This window comes from Triturus cristatus, chromosome 3_2 (genome assembly GCF_964204655.1).
Source record: "Triturus cristatus chromosome 3_2, aTriCri1.1, whole genome shotgun sequence".
In the NCBI taxonomy this organism is placed as follows: Eukaryota; Metazoa; Chordata; class Amphibia; order Caudata; family Salamandridae; genus Triturus; species Triturus cristatus.
The window spans coordinates 994505487-994521325 of NC_140584.1; the positions used below are offsets into that span (position 1 = coordinate 994505487).

The 15839-nt window shown below is 40.1% G+C and overlaps 1 protein-coding gene across 2 annotated transcripts in view; it reads left to right on the forward strand.

Annotated features, from left to right (window-relative positions):
- YWHAG (tyrosine 3-monooxygenase/tryptophan 5-monooxygenase activation protein gamma) overlaps positions 1-15624 on the forward strand; it is a 132555-nt gene extending 116931 nt beyond the window's left edge. For both annotated transcript variants that reach the window (XM_085649608.1, XM_085649607.1), the window contains exon 2: positions 9721-15624. In XM_085649608.1, coding sequence (XP_085505734.1) covers positions 9721-10377 — 657 coding nt within the window. In that variant the 3' untranslated portion in view covers positions 10378-15624. The remainder of the gene's footprint in view (positions 1-9720) is intronic.
- Positions 15625-15839: the final 215 nt, after the last annotated feature.

Genomic DNA, 15839 nt, shown 5'->3' on the forward strand with positions numbered 1-15839 from the left:
AAGCTGTCATTAGAGTGTCTCTGCTGCCAGGTGCTATACATAATTCCTTTTTAGTGGGAACATAGGCATTTTCTCCAGGGAAATCTTGTTCAACTGCTGCATGCATGTCAACCTCACCTGCCCTACTCAAATAGTGTGAATAGTCCTAGGAAATGTTAAAGTCCCTAGTCAGGAGACCGGTTTGTAGTCTGTAACAGACAGATTGTTTCAGTAATCAATTTCAGGGAAAGAACAGTAGGCACTTGAAAACAGAGCCCTTTGGAAACCACATCTGTACTTGATCCATTGAGATATTCAGATGAGAAGCAGAGTTTATCGATTGGACATGGAAGGACACAAGCCTTCAATGCATCATGGAATCAATTCAGCGACTCCTGGAACAAGTGGTCAAGGATCTCTCTTCCTAGTCGTAGGTCAGGGAACCAAGTCTCCAAGACTTGCACCAGTGAGTCTAGTCTGATTCCTCTACCTCCACAGTTGAGCCCAGTGTCCATTGTGTGGAGGTGACATTTGAAAGGTAGAATGCGTCAGTAAGTGAACAGTGAGTCTCACAGCACAATTAAATAGTGTAAATGGCAGGCCTTACCTAGTATTTAGGCACTCAATCAGTCATCCATATTACTTACTCTGGAGCGGTAAATGAAGCAAATTGAGGTTCAAGCTGATCCAAACTTGGCTCTCAGGGCATTGAACTGTAGCAGACTTATTGGTAGGTTGCCCTGCCACTTTAGTTGTACTAAATGGGTATGTGTCCCTTTTTCCTTTCCTGCAGATCCAGATCTTGGATGAGCAGGAGATGGTGCAGGCTCCCTTGGCTCAACCACAGGGCAGCATCTATACGGATTGCCAAGATTGCTCCTTTCTCTTTTATCTTGATAGAGCAGAGGACCTGCATTTGGCAGTTCAACTGTTCTTCACATTTGGAGGCAGTGCCAGAGAATCTGGTGTCTAGGTCGACATGACCAGAGCTAATGTGGCCTCCGTGGCATTCTGTCTACATGTTTTTGTCAGACACGTGCCGCTAAACAGGTACTTTGCCAATATCACACTCAAGTCATGCTCTGTACCACCCCATAACCCTACACCACTCTATCGAATGCTACACTAAAAATGGGAAATGGTTTAATGTAAGACTAAAATTTAAAAAGTTGATAGCTTCTAGCTTTGTTTGTAGTCTCATTCCAATTACTGATGCCTACCTAATGACCCCAGGCCCATCAGCCAAATAACACGCACCGGTTTTCTTCTTCTTTTCCAAGAAGAAAACTAGCAATATTGGCAGATGTTTAAAGTTCTGAGGGTGCTGCTTATAGCGTATCCATGCGTGTTCGGTATTGGTGGGCAAAGCTCCGGATGTTATGTGTATTTGTAAAGCGTACAATCACCCGCAAAAGTATCCTCGCTCTTAGCAGGTGTGTGCTCGCTAAGCCTTGCCTATTGGAGGTTAGTTAATTGAAAAGCCAGGTTTTCAGCTTCTTGCGAAGTTCAAAAAGATAGGAGGCGGCTCTGGGGTGGAGTGAGAGGTCGTTCCATACTTGAGCAGCGATGTAAGGGATCATTGGTCCTCCTGATCTGGTTCAGTGTATGTGTGAAATATGTGCGAGGAGTCCTGCAGAGGTGTCTGGGTGGTTGGCAGAAGGAGATGCAACTGTTCAGGTATGTGGGGCCTGAGTTGTGTAGTGCCTTGAATGTGTGTATGAGGAGTTTGAATTGAGTGTGTTTGTGTATTGAGACCCAGTGTAGTTCCCTGAGGTGTGGGTTGATGCAAATTCTGTGTGGGAGGCTGGGGAGGAGTCTGGCTGCCAAGTTCTGGATGATTTCTAGTCCTCTGAGTTGCTTGGTGAGAGAGTGTACCCATAGTCCAACTTGCTGGAAACTAGGGTGAGTGGACAGTTTTTTTAGTCTTTCTTGGCAGCCATTTGAAGATGTTCCTCAGCATCTTTGGGGTGTGGAAGTAGGATGCAGTGATGCCGTTGACTTCTACAGTCATGTCCAGTTTGTTGATTATTCTGAGGTTCCTGGCCTGGGTCCAAGTTCGGTCAGCCACCAGTTGGAGTCCCATGATGAGGTGTTCTTGCGAATATCACTACTTCTGTCTTGTCAGTGTTGAGACAGATAGCGAATTCAGCCATGCAGGTGTAGAAGTTCTTACTTTATTTGGGTGTTTTGTCCCAGAGGGAGAGTTCTGTGTCATCGGCATAGGAGAGGATATTGATGAGTGTGCGGATGTCGTTGACCAAGAGGATCATGTATGTGTTGGTGGGCATGGGCTGAGCAAAACACCTTGAGACACTCTACAGAAGAGTTTGCAGGCTTACAAGGATAAAGGTGCCAGGCTGACAGCTTGTGTTCGATCTGTTAAGAAGAAGCCGATCCATTGGAGAGTGGATCCTTGGATGCCAATCTTGTGCAGGCGCATAATGAGGATTGAATGTGAAACCTTGTCAAACGCTGCAGCAAGCTCCAGGAGAATGAGGACTGCTGTGTCTTCTTTGTCACGGATCACGTGGATGTCGTCTGTGGCAGCAATCAGTGCAGTTTCTGTACCATGGTTGGGCCTGAATCCGAACTGTATGGTGTCGGAGCTGAAAGTTGCCAAGGTAGCTGGTGCGCATCGGTTGGTTAGTTTCTCTAAGACCTTTGCCAGGTATAGTATAAGTGAGAGGGGTCTGTAGGTGAAAGGTGTGCCTGGGTCAGCTGACAGTTTATTGAGCATCGGCATGATGGTGGCATGTTTCCAGGTGTCCGTAAATGTGGCTGAGTTGATGAATGCATTTAGGATGGGTGTTAGTGCTTTGCTGATCGGTAGTAGTCCTTTGGGAAAGGCTCTGTGGGTGCACAGGGTCAGATGGGGACTCTGAGTGGTGGGTGGTAAACAGCTATTGAAGTTGTTTTGTGATCCGCCACTTTGTGGCAGGAAAACCACATGTTGAGAACAGAAACAAGCATTGAAAATGCAATAGGTCTCACCTTTGATTAAGTTAAAGCCATTTGCTTTGCTAATGATATTGTATAGCAAAGCAAATGGCTTTAACTCAATGAAAGGCGAGACCTATTGCATTTTTAATGCTTTTTTTAGTGTACGTGTTTCAGACACGCCCTTAATCACATTGGCCACGCCCCTTTGAGAGACCCCCCCCCCCCGTTTTTTCATTTCACTTAAAGTCCTGCACAGGGCTACTGAGACTGGGCCATTTAAACCTACAGTTAAGCTGTGCTCTGTTTATGGACAGTTTTGTAGTACTATCTGGGCAAGAAATACTGGACTGAGCTGGAACCCATCACTAGGTACGGAAGGAATACTTTGGTGAGACTCGGTGCTTTCACCCTAATGAGTTATACTAACAACCAATGGACCCGATCAGAGTTAACCTACCTGTGAGAAGCGGCTGATCTTAGCATAAATCTCTTCTTACAGCTTCCGTACTCGCCTCTCGACTTGTTTATTCTTTATATCAAATGTCCTGCGTGGGAAAGAGTCTTTATTTCTTGCTTAGCAAGTTTCCTGTAATCACTAAAGAAGTGCGACTGGCACACAATGGAAGGAGGAGTGGCCCGACGGGGGGAGGGAGGGAAAGCGAAAGCGCGCCATGTGCGCGTTGTGCTGAAATGCCGCGACCTGTACGCGTGCACATCTCCTGTCCGTCCGTACGCGTGCACATCTAACTTTGGAATCCGTATTGATTCCAAAAGGCCCTCGCATGGCGAGAGCAGTGCATATGTGCTGCTAATGCCAGGCGAGACCTAACTAGCTAACAGCATAAGAGTAAACGAGCTACCATAAATGTAAGCTTATGTTGTGAGGAAATTAGGTAAAGCTGTACGCTTCATTCTGTCTTCTGTATACACTTGATAATTTATGTAATTATTTTCATATAATCTACCGGGATATAATCCTTGAGTATGTTAGAATGTTAGAACCATTTGCAGAGAGTTAATGAACATTGAAATACCATGGTTTGAGCTGTAAAGTGGTTTATAATTCGTGTGAAGAAAATATTAGATTAAGACTATAAGAAATTATTTTTTTGCAGTTCTATCTTTACAGTATTAGCAGTAGGATAAAGCAGCAGGTCATGCAAGATCTTTGTCTCAAAAGTTAAATAAGACAGAGACTGTATAAAAGCTAGAAGACCTGGTCCTCACTGTGCCACAGTAAACTCTCCATACTAAGAAGTGGTTCTCCTGTTAAAGTATTTCAGTTCTGCTGAAAAGTGCAGGTATGCCCCCTTCCCTATACAAGACGTGTACGTGTTTGAAGTCTGTGAGAGCCTGCAACCTGGAAAGGAGCTTTTGGGTAGAATACCAGTGTATACATGCATAGTGCTGAGAAGACTGGCTCTCTAAATATACAGATGCAAATGTTTGCTAGAAAATCATAAGCCATTCATGAGAATGTTTGGTCAGAAGATGATTGCTAGTTCAGGTCAGAGCATGTTTGAATGTGAACACTGATGGTGCACATTCTCATATGCTGTGCCCTAAAATGGCAATCCGCTTCTAACAAAAATGTTTTTAAATGCTTATGATTTTTTAAACAAATATTTATTAATACATTGAGGAGGCAATGCAATAGATTTCAAGTAAATCTTTTTGTTACTTGATGAAACAATTCTGTTCATAGGAGGCATGTTGCTCATGTTTATTGAAAGAATACAAGGTCATGTGAGTAGGTGGACCCTCTGAATAGGTGCAATAGACAAACCCAGGGGTCCGTGTACTACAGGTTAAGAACCCCTGATCTAGGGTAAAACCTAGAGATTTTGGCATTCTGTTTCATTGCAGTGCAGAGGTTTGTAACCTTCTGACTTCTTTGGAATCCCACGAGATCCTAACTGGAAGCCGGGGGCTCGATCTAAGTAATTTTTAAGATTTGAAAGTTAATGCAATGCTAAAAAATGAAGGCACTAGTGATGATCAAACAAATACAGAGATTATAAAATGTTTTATTTAATTCAGAAACCAAAAAAATACAAAAATCTCATTTGTTATTTTAACAGAAAAGTTGGAGTTTATGAAAATTGAGTTTTATTCCTGAAAGATTAAGCAGTAGGCTAGACTCTTGCATATCACTTACACTTTTGTAATGCTACTGCATGTGTGCTTTTATTGGTATACCCATGTTAAATTAAGGCCACCAGTCCTCCATACTAGATTCTGTTTCCTATATTTTTGCTATTATAAGTAAAGCTAAAGATATAACCTTCATTTTTTGCTTCAAGTTTTACATTCTCACAATTACAGAGTTTCAATTTCATATTTTCCTTTTTCATGTGTATATATATTTTATCAGCAGCTACAAGCAGGGGTGCGCCAGACAATGAAGTACAACTCGCCGTTGTGGGATCAAATGTCTTTATTTACATTGTTTCCTTAAGTTAATAGCACATACAGCTCAGCCAACGTGTTTCGTTCACACAAGGAGAACTTCATCAGGGCTGAAAATATCATACAAAGAAACCTAAATCAAAAACACAAACAATCACAAATTAAATACATTACAAAACGGCACAGGACTGGAACAGAAAACCACAATTATCTACTTAAAACACTTCAAAGACAATCGAAACCATTTATAATAAGACAAGTAGAACAAGCATTGGCAGTGCTAAGAGGTCTCGCCGTATATTGGAGTTTAGTATATAAAAAGTATTAAAGAGCAGTGAAAGTATTAAAGAGCAGTGGTAGCAATACTGATAACAAACCTAGTCAACAGAAAAGGAAAAAATAAATGATCTACCGTATTTTTTAATAATACGCTATGCTTAATATTAGTAAAATAAAATGCTCCGTGGTTTTTTAAATATTATTTTTAAGTTTGACTGTTTGGTATGGTTGTATTAATCACACCAACAGACACAGCTTTAATTGGGCGGGTCCTGCCCGTGCTCACCATAGTTGGCTGTAAAAAGTTGGTGCAGAAACAACTGCATATGCACTGCGATTTACTTCCAGCCACACCTGATATGACTACGGCATCTCTGCCCATGTCCGCTGGCAAAATGGAAAACAAACCCCGACAACGTGAACAGAAAAGTAAAAAAAAAAAATCATCTACAATATTTTTTAATGACACGCAATGCTTAATATCACTAAACAATCCGTGTTTTTTTAATATCATTTTTAAGTTTGACTATTTGATATAGTTGTATTAATGAACCCAAGAGAACCAGCTTTAATTGGCCCAGGTCCTGTTGGTGCTCACCATTGTTAGCGCTAAACAGCTAGTGCCGAAACAAGTGCATATTGCACTGCGATTTACTTCCAGCCACACCTTACATGACTCCATCATCTCTGCCCATGTCCGCTGGCAAAACGGAAAACAAACCCCAACAACGTCAACAGAAAAAAACTAAAAATGCTCTAACGTATTTTTTTAATAACACCAGCTTTGATTGGCCAGTGCTCACCATAGTTAGCTCTAAAACATGCATATGCACTGCGATTTACTTCCAGCAACACATTACATGACTCCAGCATCTTTGCCCATGTCCGCTGGCAAAACGGAAAACAAACCCCGACAACGTCAACAGCAAAAGAAACAAAAAATGCTCTACCGTATTATTTAATTAATAACACGCAATGTTTGATATTAGTATAATAAAATGCTCTGTGGTTTTTTAATATAATTTTTAAGTTTGACTGTTGGATTAAAAGTCATACTGCAGTTACCATAAGGATAATTCATAACAGATGCATTTTAAAACATAAACAAAGGCAAAGGGCTTTTTAAGGTTGATATTGAAGTGAAACTGCAGTTAAGATGAGGATAATTGCTAACAAATGCACACTGAAACAGAAACAAAGCCACAGTTTCTTTAGGTCAGAATGGAAGTCAGACTGCAGTTATGATAAGGTTAATTGCTAACAGATTCACGTCTCTGTAAACAGGGGCCATCACACGCTACACAGTTTGATGGCCAAAATAAATACTCACTAAGTGAAATCACCAGAAGGAGAGAAGGGAGGGACTTTTACAACAAACACCAATACAAAGGCTACATTTTTTAATGGCACTTCCAACAGCCAGTAGAAAGCAGTTAATTTTTTAATACACAAAAAAAATACAATACAATACAACATGTCTTGCAGACAGCGCAAGCGCCGTCTATGCTCGACCTAAAAATGAACAATTAAAAAGCACCACTTAATAGACAACGCCACATCTAGAAAGATGGAACCATACACATATTAATTCCTAAGGTGTAAAATTACTAGAACCTCATAACACAGACCAGACTAATGGCATGTGTGATAGCCACATTACAGTTGGTTAATGCAGATGTCACACGTAGAAATATATAACCAGATAATTTAGGCATTAGTAGAAAGAAAAGGGGTGCGTAAGAGTTCAGAGAGAACAAGAGGATGTTCCACCCTATTTAAAACAACATGCATGTCCTCAAAAAAACCTTTAAAAAGACCTAGCAAAAGAGTTGCTCACCACCCTGAATTGTCCATGGTCGTGATTAAAAAAAACGAGCACAGTGTGTAAACCAGAAAAGTAGAATAGTCAACAAACAAGTAATAATGCCTGCTCTTGACCCAGAAGAAGAATAAGAAACATATCTATTAGGAATGTGATCTCACCTTAAACATCCAAATCCAAAGTAAACGATCCAGTATATTGCGCTGGATGCAAAGGGAATTCCCAGGGCTAAGTCATGCCTGAAAACGAAAATCTGTGTATGTATAAAGGCCTATGTTAAATGGCTGTATATGACAAACATAAAGTACATAACATTTCCTAAATACAGTTTCAAACCAGGTCATGAATAAAGTCTTCTCCATAAAGGTTTAATTACCAATCCAAAGTGAGCATAATATGTAAAAAATGTCTGGAGAGGGCCAATCTATATAAACCCTCCGTGGTACTCCAAAGTATATATATGCAAAAGCTTCATGCGCTGCCATAATATAGAAAACTCCCGATCCATATGTCCAAGGAACAGTCATCCGAGTAGCTGGCAGTGAATCCTAGGTAAAATACTGTAAGGGTAAAACTGGTGCAAAAGCAGTTGGAAAGAAGAGTAGGAGTCCTCACAATTACGGCAAGCCTGAATGCAATTCAGCTCAATAAATGCTAAAATGTGAGAGCCCGGACTCAAGCGGTCTATGATCACTGTTCAATCGCCCCCGGTCTCTGCTCCTCATATTTTATTACTCTGCAAGTATTTAGGGTTTTTTTAATAGTTCTGAACACCCCAAGTTGCATTGCGGAAACCAAGGGGTCCATGGATCACAGGCTAAGAACCACTGTTCTAGAGTAAAGGCCCTAAAAGGAATTTAATTTTACTCTTCTTTATTCTTAATAGACATCCAGTTGTCTATTTGAAATGAGTTCTCAAAGTGACTTATTGTATCATGATTAATTCTTACATAGATCTGCTTCTTGTCCACATTTTAGTGGTAGAAGAGGACAAGGGTGTTTGAAGTCTGCACTTTCCCTTATATACAACATGAACCACTGTAATATCGCCCCACCACTCCCAAACTGAGGGTGGTAATTAGTATAGTATATCACAGTCTCTTTTGTCAATAGCTGCCAATAAATAGTCCCAGTACACCTAGTAAGCATTTTTCAATATTGAGCATTTTGTATTCATCATCAATGATATTGAGCATAGTTGTTTCAGTTCTGTGTCCTGATCTGAAACCTGACTGGTAATTGTTAATAAGGCTATTTTTGTTGAAATATTGATTATGCTATTGATCTCCATATTTCTCTGTTTTTGGCTGAAAAAAAAGCTAGATCAAAGATAGGATTGTAGTGTAGTTGCTTTCTATTTTAACCTGTTACATTTTTTTAGCATAAATTTGAGAATGCACATTTTCAAAGATTCATGATCCAGTGAAGCACTGTTCTTTTAATGTGTTCAGTGGTAGCAGAGAGGAAGTAGTGTTGGAAGCTGCGGTAGAAGGTGTTGGATCAGGTTGGTAGCTCAAAAGATTGTTTGGTGAGGGAGTGAAGGATGTCTTGCTGTGAATAGACATTTTATTGGTACGAATAATGTCATTTGGGCAGGTGTATCCTTGTTGGATGCAACCTCCTCTTGTCTCATTTGTGAAAATGATCCACTTCTGTACTGTTAGTGTCTGATATTTAGCCCTAGTGGTAAGCGTTGTTTTTGTCCGAAAGATCTATAATAGTTTTGTCGGTCTGCTTTTTGCTCCTTTTATTTTGTCTTCAAGTGCAACAGCTGTAGTTTTTAGTAGATTTTGCATCCTTTTTGCTGTTTTGCATTTTTGCCAAATGAGTAGGGTGGTACATCCCCATACTTGCTCCGGGTAATGCATCCATTCTCTTTTTGTGTCTTAGCCTAATTGAGAACCAGCCCTCTTTCTATACCTAATTCTTCTTTTAGACGTTGGCACTTGAGAAGTATCCATTATGGTCAAAAAAGGAAGATTTTGAGTGTTCTGCTACAGAGTCAATATTCTCATTATCCAGGCACAGTGATGTTGATGTTCTAATCAAGGAGTTTATTAATTCAGTGTAGATATTTTTAGTCCTCCTGACCTAGGCGTGTATTTGGGTTTCGGCTGACGATTGGGGAGACATTCCATGGCAGAGAATTGTACGTCGTTCTGATGGACAAAGGCATATAAATGTTTATTATGAATATTTACTTATGGGAAACAACTATTTGTTGTTCATTTTACTTTAATAGTAACATGATTAAATCACAATCTGACTTTTTTCCTCTCTTTTTCTTCAAGGTGACTGAGCTCAATGAGCCACTTTCCAATGAAGAAAGAAACCTGCTGTCTGTTGCATACAAGAATGTTGTTGGGGCAAGGCGCTCTTCCTGGCGGGTAATTAGTAGCATAGAACAGAAGACCTCTGCGGATGGAAATGAAAAGAAGATTGAAATGGTGCGAGCTTATCGTGAGAAAATTGAAAAGGAGTTGGAAGCAGTGTGCCAAGATGTTTTGAATTTGCTGGACAACTTCCTGATAAAGAACTGCAGTGAGACACAGTATGAAAGTAAGGTTTTCTACCTGAAGATGAAAGGAGACTACTACCGCTATCTAGCTGAAGTGGCAACTGGTGAAAAGAGAGCCACAGTGGTGGAGTCATCAGAGAAGGCTTATAGTGAAGCCCATGAGATCAGCAAAGAGCACATGCAACCAACCCATCCTATTAGATTGGGCTTGGCCCTTAACTACTCAGTGTTTTACTATGAGATCCAGAATGCTCCTGAGCAGGCATGTCATCTGGCTAAGACTGCATTTGATGATGCTATTGCTGAGTTGGACACTCTCAATGAGGACTCGTATAAGGACTCCACACTCATCATGCAACTACTTCGTGACAACCTTACACTCTGGACAAGTGACCAGCAGGACGACGATGGTGGAGAAGGCAACAATTAAATCTTTGAGGACTGATAGCCGCACGCTGATGCTACTACCGCAGTCTTTATTTTTTTCCCACAAGTGGGGTTTCAGGGTAGGGGAGGGGAGAGAAAGGGTAACCTTTCCAGGGTGAACCCCACCTCCTGTCTTGATTGCCTCGTCGACATTTTGCCAAAATACCACAAGTGGAAGTCGGACTGGCTGTGCTGGTACGGAAGGGCAGCCTCACACTGGCATAAGGACTGCAGTTTATAAATACAGATGGAGCTGTTTTTTTTATTTATTGCTAGATAAAAGATTTGCAAGATGAATACTATCGAATGGAGATGGCCCTTATTTAAAAATAGTTTTGTGGTTCCAGTAAGTTTATGCTTGTGCATTTTGCTTTGTTTCAATCATTAAGTGCCATGCTGTATGTTATTTTTTTTTTATTTTTTTTAATAATGCCTCCTTGCTGACAGTATTAACTATTGGTTTGCAGCCGTGTTACATCAAACACTGAGGGAATATTTGTCTTGGTGGTAATCCTGAAGTCTGGTCGCATAGCACAAACTGACATAGTTAGCGACATCCCCCCCTCCCCCCCCCCCCAAAATCCATTCCATTATCCTTTAAAGAAATTCAGGATGTTTCAAATGAACATAATTGAGGCCTACTTTGCTGTTTGTTTCTCTTTTGTGTAGCTATATAAATTTACATTACACTTCACGTAAAAACATTTAGACCACTGTAAAAGGTCATGTGGGTTGGGGGGTGGGGAGCAGATCTGTATGCCCTGGGGAGCAGATCTGTATGCCCTGGTAAGTAATTAAGCTCTTGCTTTAAAGCAGTCTCATCTCCTATTTTGGGGCTCTGATTTTACAGTGTTCACATTTTTCACTTCTGTGGTCACCGAAGTTTCCGTGTGAATATAAATAGATATACTTCAAGTATGAAAACCCGAGGCGTTCTCTTATGGTGGTGTTGTTGGACGTGAAAATGTACATAGGTCAAAAGTCCATAAAAGCAGAGTTTTCGTTTTACTCGAAGCATTTCAATACTTGATAATTTCGTAAACCATACACTGAACTAAGGCGTTGTCATAAGACTCGGACCTTCCATAAGTTATAGGTCGCTCATGGAGGAGGAGCACCGACACTACAGTATTTAAATTGAATTTATGAGTAGATAGATTCTTCATTGTCAGAAAAAGCATTTGCTCTTTTTTTGTGGCATCTCATTGTCAATGCTGCACACATTTTGCACTTGGATGGGCCATCTGTTTAACCCTTTACTAGAGCCATCCTTCTGGCGAGTTCTGCATAATTGGTGAGCACATTCTTATCTCGAGAATGCCTCTCGTGTATTTACGAAACCGCCCATGAAGAGAGCTCAATGTTTAATAAATTATCGAATTTGTAGCACAGTTTTTCTTCATAACAGAATTGACAGTGTGTATTCCATATCATAAAATGATCCGGAACTGGTGGCTCAGTGGACTAATGCCGCCACTGCAGAGGCCTGTGTTCTACCTCATGGTCTCAGGTTCAAATACCGGCGAGTCCACGCAGCCTTTCATCCATCTGAGGTCGATAAAATGAGTACCATTCAGTTGGGTAGCAAGAAACATCTGTTATTCAGCGCCAAGATACCTACGGGTGAACGTGCGCCTTACAAATACTTGTTATGTTATCCTTCATTTCTTGAATTATTTTATCACTTGATATAGTTCATGAGTGCATTGATTCAAAGCCTCAATGTATTTTGACAGTGCCCTTCATCGGTGGTTAAAACGTATCCCTGAGAAAGAGTCAGAGGGTGTGTATTGGCGTCCCAGGAAAGCGTGGAGCAAATGCAGGGGAAGAATCTTGTTCGCATATATGTGCTGAACTAATGGGTTGTGCCTTAAATCTCGGTCCTCCTATAAATTTTATACGAGACCATTGGAGAGGGAGCATGGACATTACTTTAAAATATTGCATAATGGCCAGAACTGTCAACTTTGAAACTGAGGGAACCAGGTTCGAGTCCGGGCATTGGCTCAACATCTTGTGATTCTGGGCAAATCACTTAATCTCACAGTGCCTAAAAAATAATAATGATAATAATCTGACCTTGTGTAGTGTAATCTGGTGTTCTTATAAAGTGCCCTGGGGCGGAGTTTGCGCTATATAAAACTGCAAAAAATTCAAAGAATGCAAACTCTGTTTACAGATGGGTTATGAGTATGTAGATTTGTTATTGTCAGAAAAGGCGTTTGCTCTTTCTTGTGATAAACGTTGCCAATGGTACACTCTTTTAACAATTTGATGTGCCATCTATAATCCGCACCTTCTGGAACCATCCGTTTGGTAAATTCTGAATGTTAAAAAAAAAAAAAAAAAAAAAATGTTTTACCCTTTCGGATTTATCAGAATGGGTTTGACCTTTCATTGGTTGCAAATTGTTTGCTTTAACTGTTGGCTGCTTTGTGTATGATTTGTTTGATTTGGTAAGCGTTTCTGGGCTACAGAAAATGTGCATGGAGAAAACCTAAGTGAAAAAAATACTGCTTAATGTTTAGCTCTTCAGACCTACTCTTAAGTGTTTTGTGCTCTAACTCTACAGTACTAGTGTATCGCTGGTCCCTCACCCATCTTAATGTTACCAAAGAGTTTTGAATCCTTCTCAAAGTCCTCCAAGTGAGTACATAGCACGTTTCCGGAATAAAGTGACGAAATTGGAAAGAGTTAATTAAGTTTAGATTATTGTGGGCTATTGCATTATCGTAAAGACTAATGTTTTGTTTGATGCACTTGGGAATTACTTGACGTTCTCAGGAGGAGGTTAAAAATAACCTCTGCGAACAACAGTAGGTTTTAGGGAGGTATCACGACTCTGTTTTCAACATGACTCTGAAACAAATGAAAGATCAGGTTTATATGTTTAGTTTTGCACAGTTTAACAAAAAACAAATAGAGTTTCCAGAGCAAGACTTGCATTATTTGTGTAAGCCACTGTGAAGTGTCTTTGAATATTCACTCTGAAAGATTTGCCTCCTTTGAAGCATTTGGCAGGAAATTGAACTGAACAGAAATGCAGTAGGCAAGGAATTAAGTGGATTTTTGGAGTAGGGTAAAATGCCATAACTTTAAAACAGAGCTGTTTGCAGGGAGATGGGGGGGGGGGGGGGGGATGTTGTAATGAAACTGCAGGTTACTCCCATAAGGTAAAATGAAGTGTTTATTTGTAAACCCAACCTGAGCGTGGATCACTTCACTAGCCAGTTGTCAACTGATTCCATTTAGAATCTCCAAGCTCATCAAACACACACTTGGTATTTATCACAATTTATGTCTGTGCCTTAAAGGCATAACACATCGTCTCTCCTCCCAATACATTTACTTAAACTTACAATATACATATAACTAAACAACGAAGAAGAATCCTAGAAAGAAATGTACATTCACTACAACACAGAGGCGGGAATTCTCAGTTCTTCATATAATCTTGTAAATAGGCTGATTCTCTCTGAAATCTCTGTGCTCTAAGCCACCTAGCCACATCCCTAACATGCTGTTCCACATGCCCCACACCTACACCATTTGCACTCCTTTCTGGTTGGAAATCATCACCAAAAATGTTGTAATGAAACATCAGGTTACTTCATAAAGTAAAACAAAGCGTTTATTTGTAAACCCAACCTGAACATGGATCTTCCTCACCAGTCAACTGACCAAATTACGGCCCAGGTGTAAAGGATTATGGTATGGATTCATAAGGTGATCATAGGCACCTGAATAGTTTCAAATGATCAATTCTTAATATGAGCATGGTTCCAAGGCCTGCATCTAAAAAGTGGGCCTCCAGGGCTTAAAGTTTTATAAATTTTGATATTTATGCTGCAGGCATCCAAGTCTCTAATGGATACTTGGTAACTTTTTTTTTTTTTAAATTGAGTTTTTTTGGGTGGCGTATACACCAGTACAGGATAGCACAGATTTCTCAGTATTCACCTACATCCCATAGATAATCTTGTGACGTCCTTCCCATTATATGAGGACTGAGGTCTTTCCCATGCTCTAAGAGGCCCAGTCAGTGGTGTTTCAAGGTACTGTTTGTTTTGATTAACAACACTGGAAAAAGATGATGGTATACTGTGCAGAATGAGGCCAGGGCTTCTTGTAAATTGATAGTTTTAACCACTGGAAAAAAGTCCCTTGCAACAACGGGTTAGTGATATATAACTAACCTTAACAAGGATTCAATGTAATCTTGTGTACAACGCTATAAACCAACCCGACAGGAAAAAATGAAGAGAAATCAGAGGACCCTAGTTCACAATTTGAATGATTCTACCAGGCATGAAGTAGATTTTCTTCCTACATAGCTTGTGTTCTCTTTATCAGTAGCATATTGTCCGTTAAACCACTTTTTCTTGCCTACCCATTTTAATTTAAAAAGAATTTACTGGAATTACACAGCTATTTGTTTTGTATGTTCATGTCCGCTTGACTGGCTGCTGTTGGAAACCTAAAGAAAAGATGGCACGGAGATTACACACAGTTGGGAAATGGATAAAATTGATTTTAAACAGCTTGAATGAAGTTTGTTCTCGTTTAATTTTCAGAATTGCACTTGCCTATGATAACTGTCTCTCCAGGAAAACGATTACTGCTGCATTACTCTTGACGATACAATATTGTGCATGCTAGTGTTGTATTTCTAAACGGTAGCTTGACATTTATTAACTCATGCTGTAGGTGTTATGTATTCCTATGACTTAAAAAAAAATAGTCCAACAATTTCTAAAGCTTTTTAAAAATGTTATTTATTTTCTTCCCTGTTGGAGAGCTAAAGTTTGCTCTACCAGCCAGTAATCGTACCAATTGATCTGTTATGGATGTTGCTGTAGTGACATGCTATATTACTGTGTAGACACTTTCTTTGAAATACTTCAACAAAAAAAAAAACTACAAAAAAATGCAAAAACACCAGTGTTAGTTTGATTTTAATGTCTGGTGTTCGTCATGGTGAAAATCTAATACAGTGTAGAAAAAAACATTGAATGTTTTTGAATGAGCTGATGTTTGTGCTTTTTTTGTCATGCTACTGCAGTGAACTATTTAAGGTCTGATCAGTGATTCTCATTTTCCCCTTTATTATGTTTACCCAAATTATTTCTGTTGGCGATTATTTTTGACACGGACCATTCTTAGCAGTTTTTCCTCAGTGATGGAATAACATGAATGTGAGTAAATATGTAGCCGTCGCACATTGAGCAAATAAACTTACAGATCTGATGCCTTTTGTTGTATGTATTGTATTTATTTTGACCTGGTGGAATTGAAAGTGGTGAGAGAGTTCCTGATTCCAGTTTGAATTTGCATGCCTTCCAATGTTGTCAGTTTATTTTAACCCCTTGCATGCCCTTGACGGAACCACTCCGTCATGAGCCACGGGCGCCGTGTGCTCATGACGGAGTGGTTCCATCATGCTGCGGCCGTTGGCGGCCGCTCCGC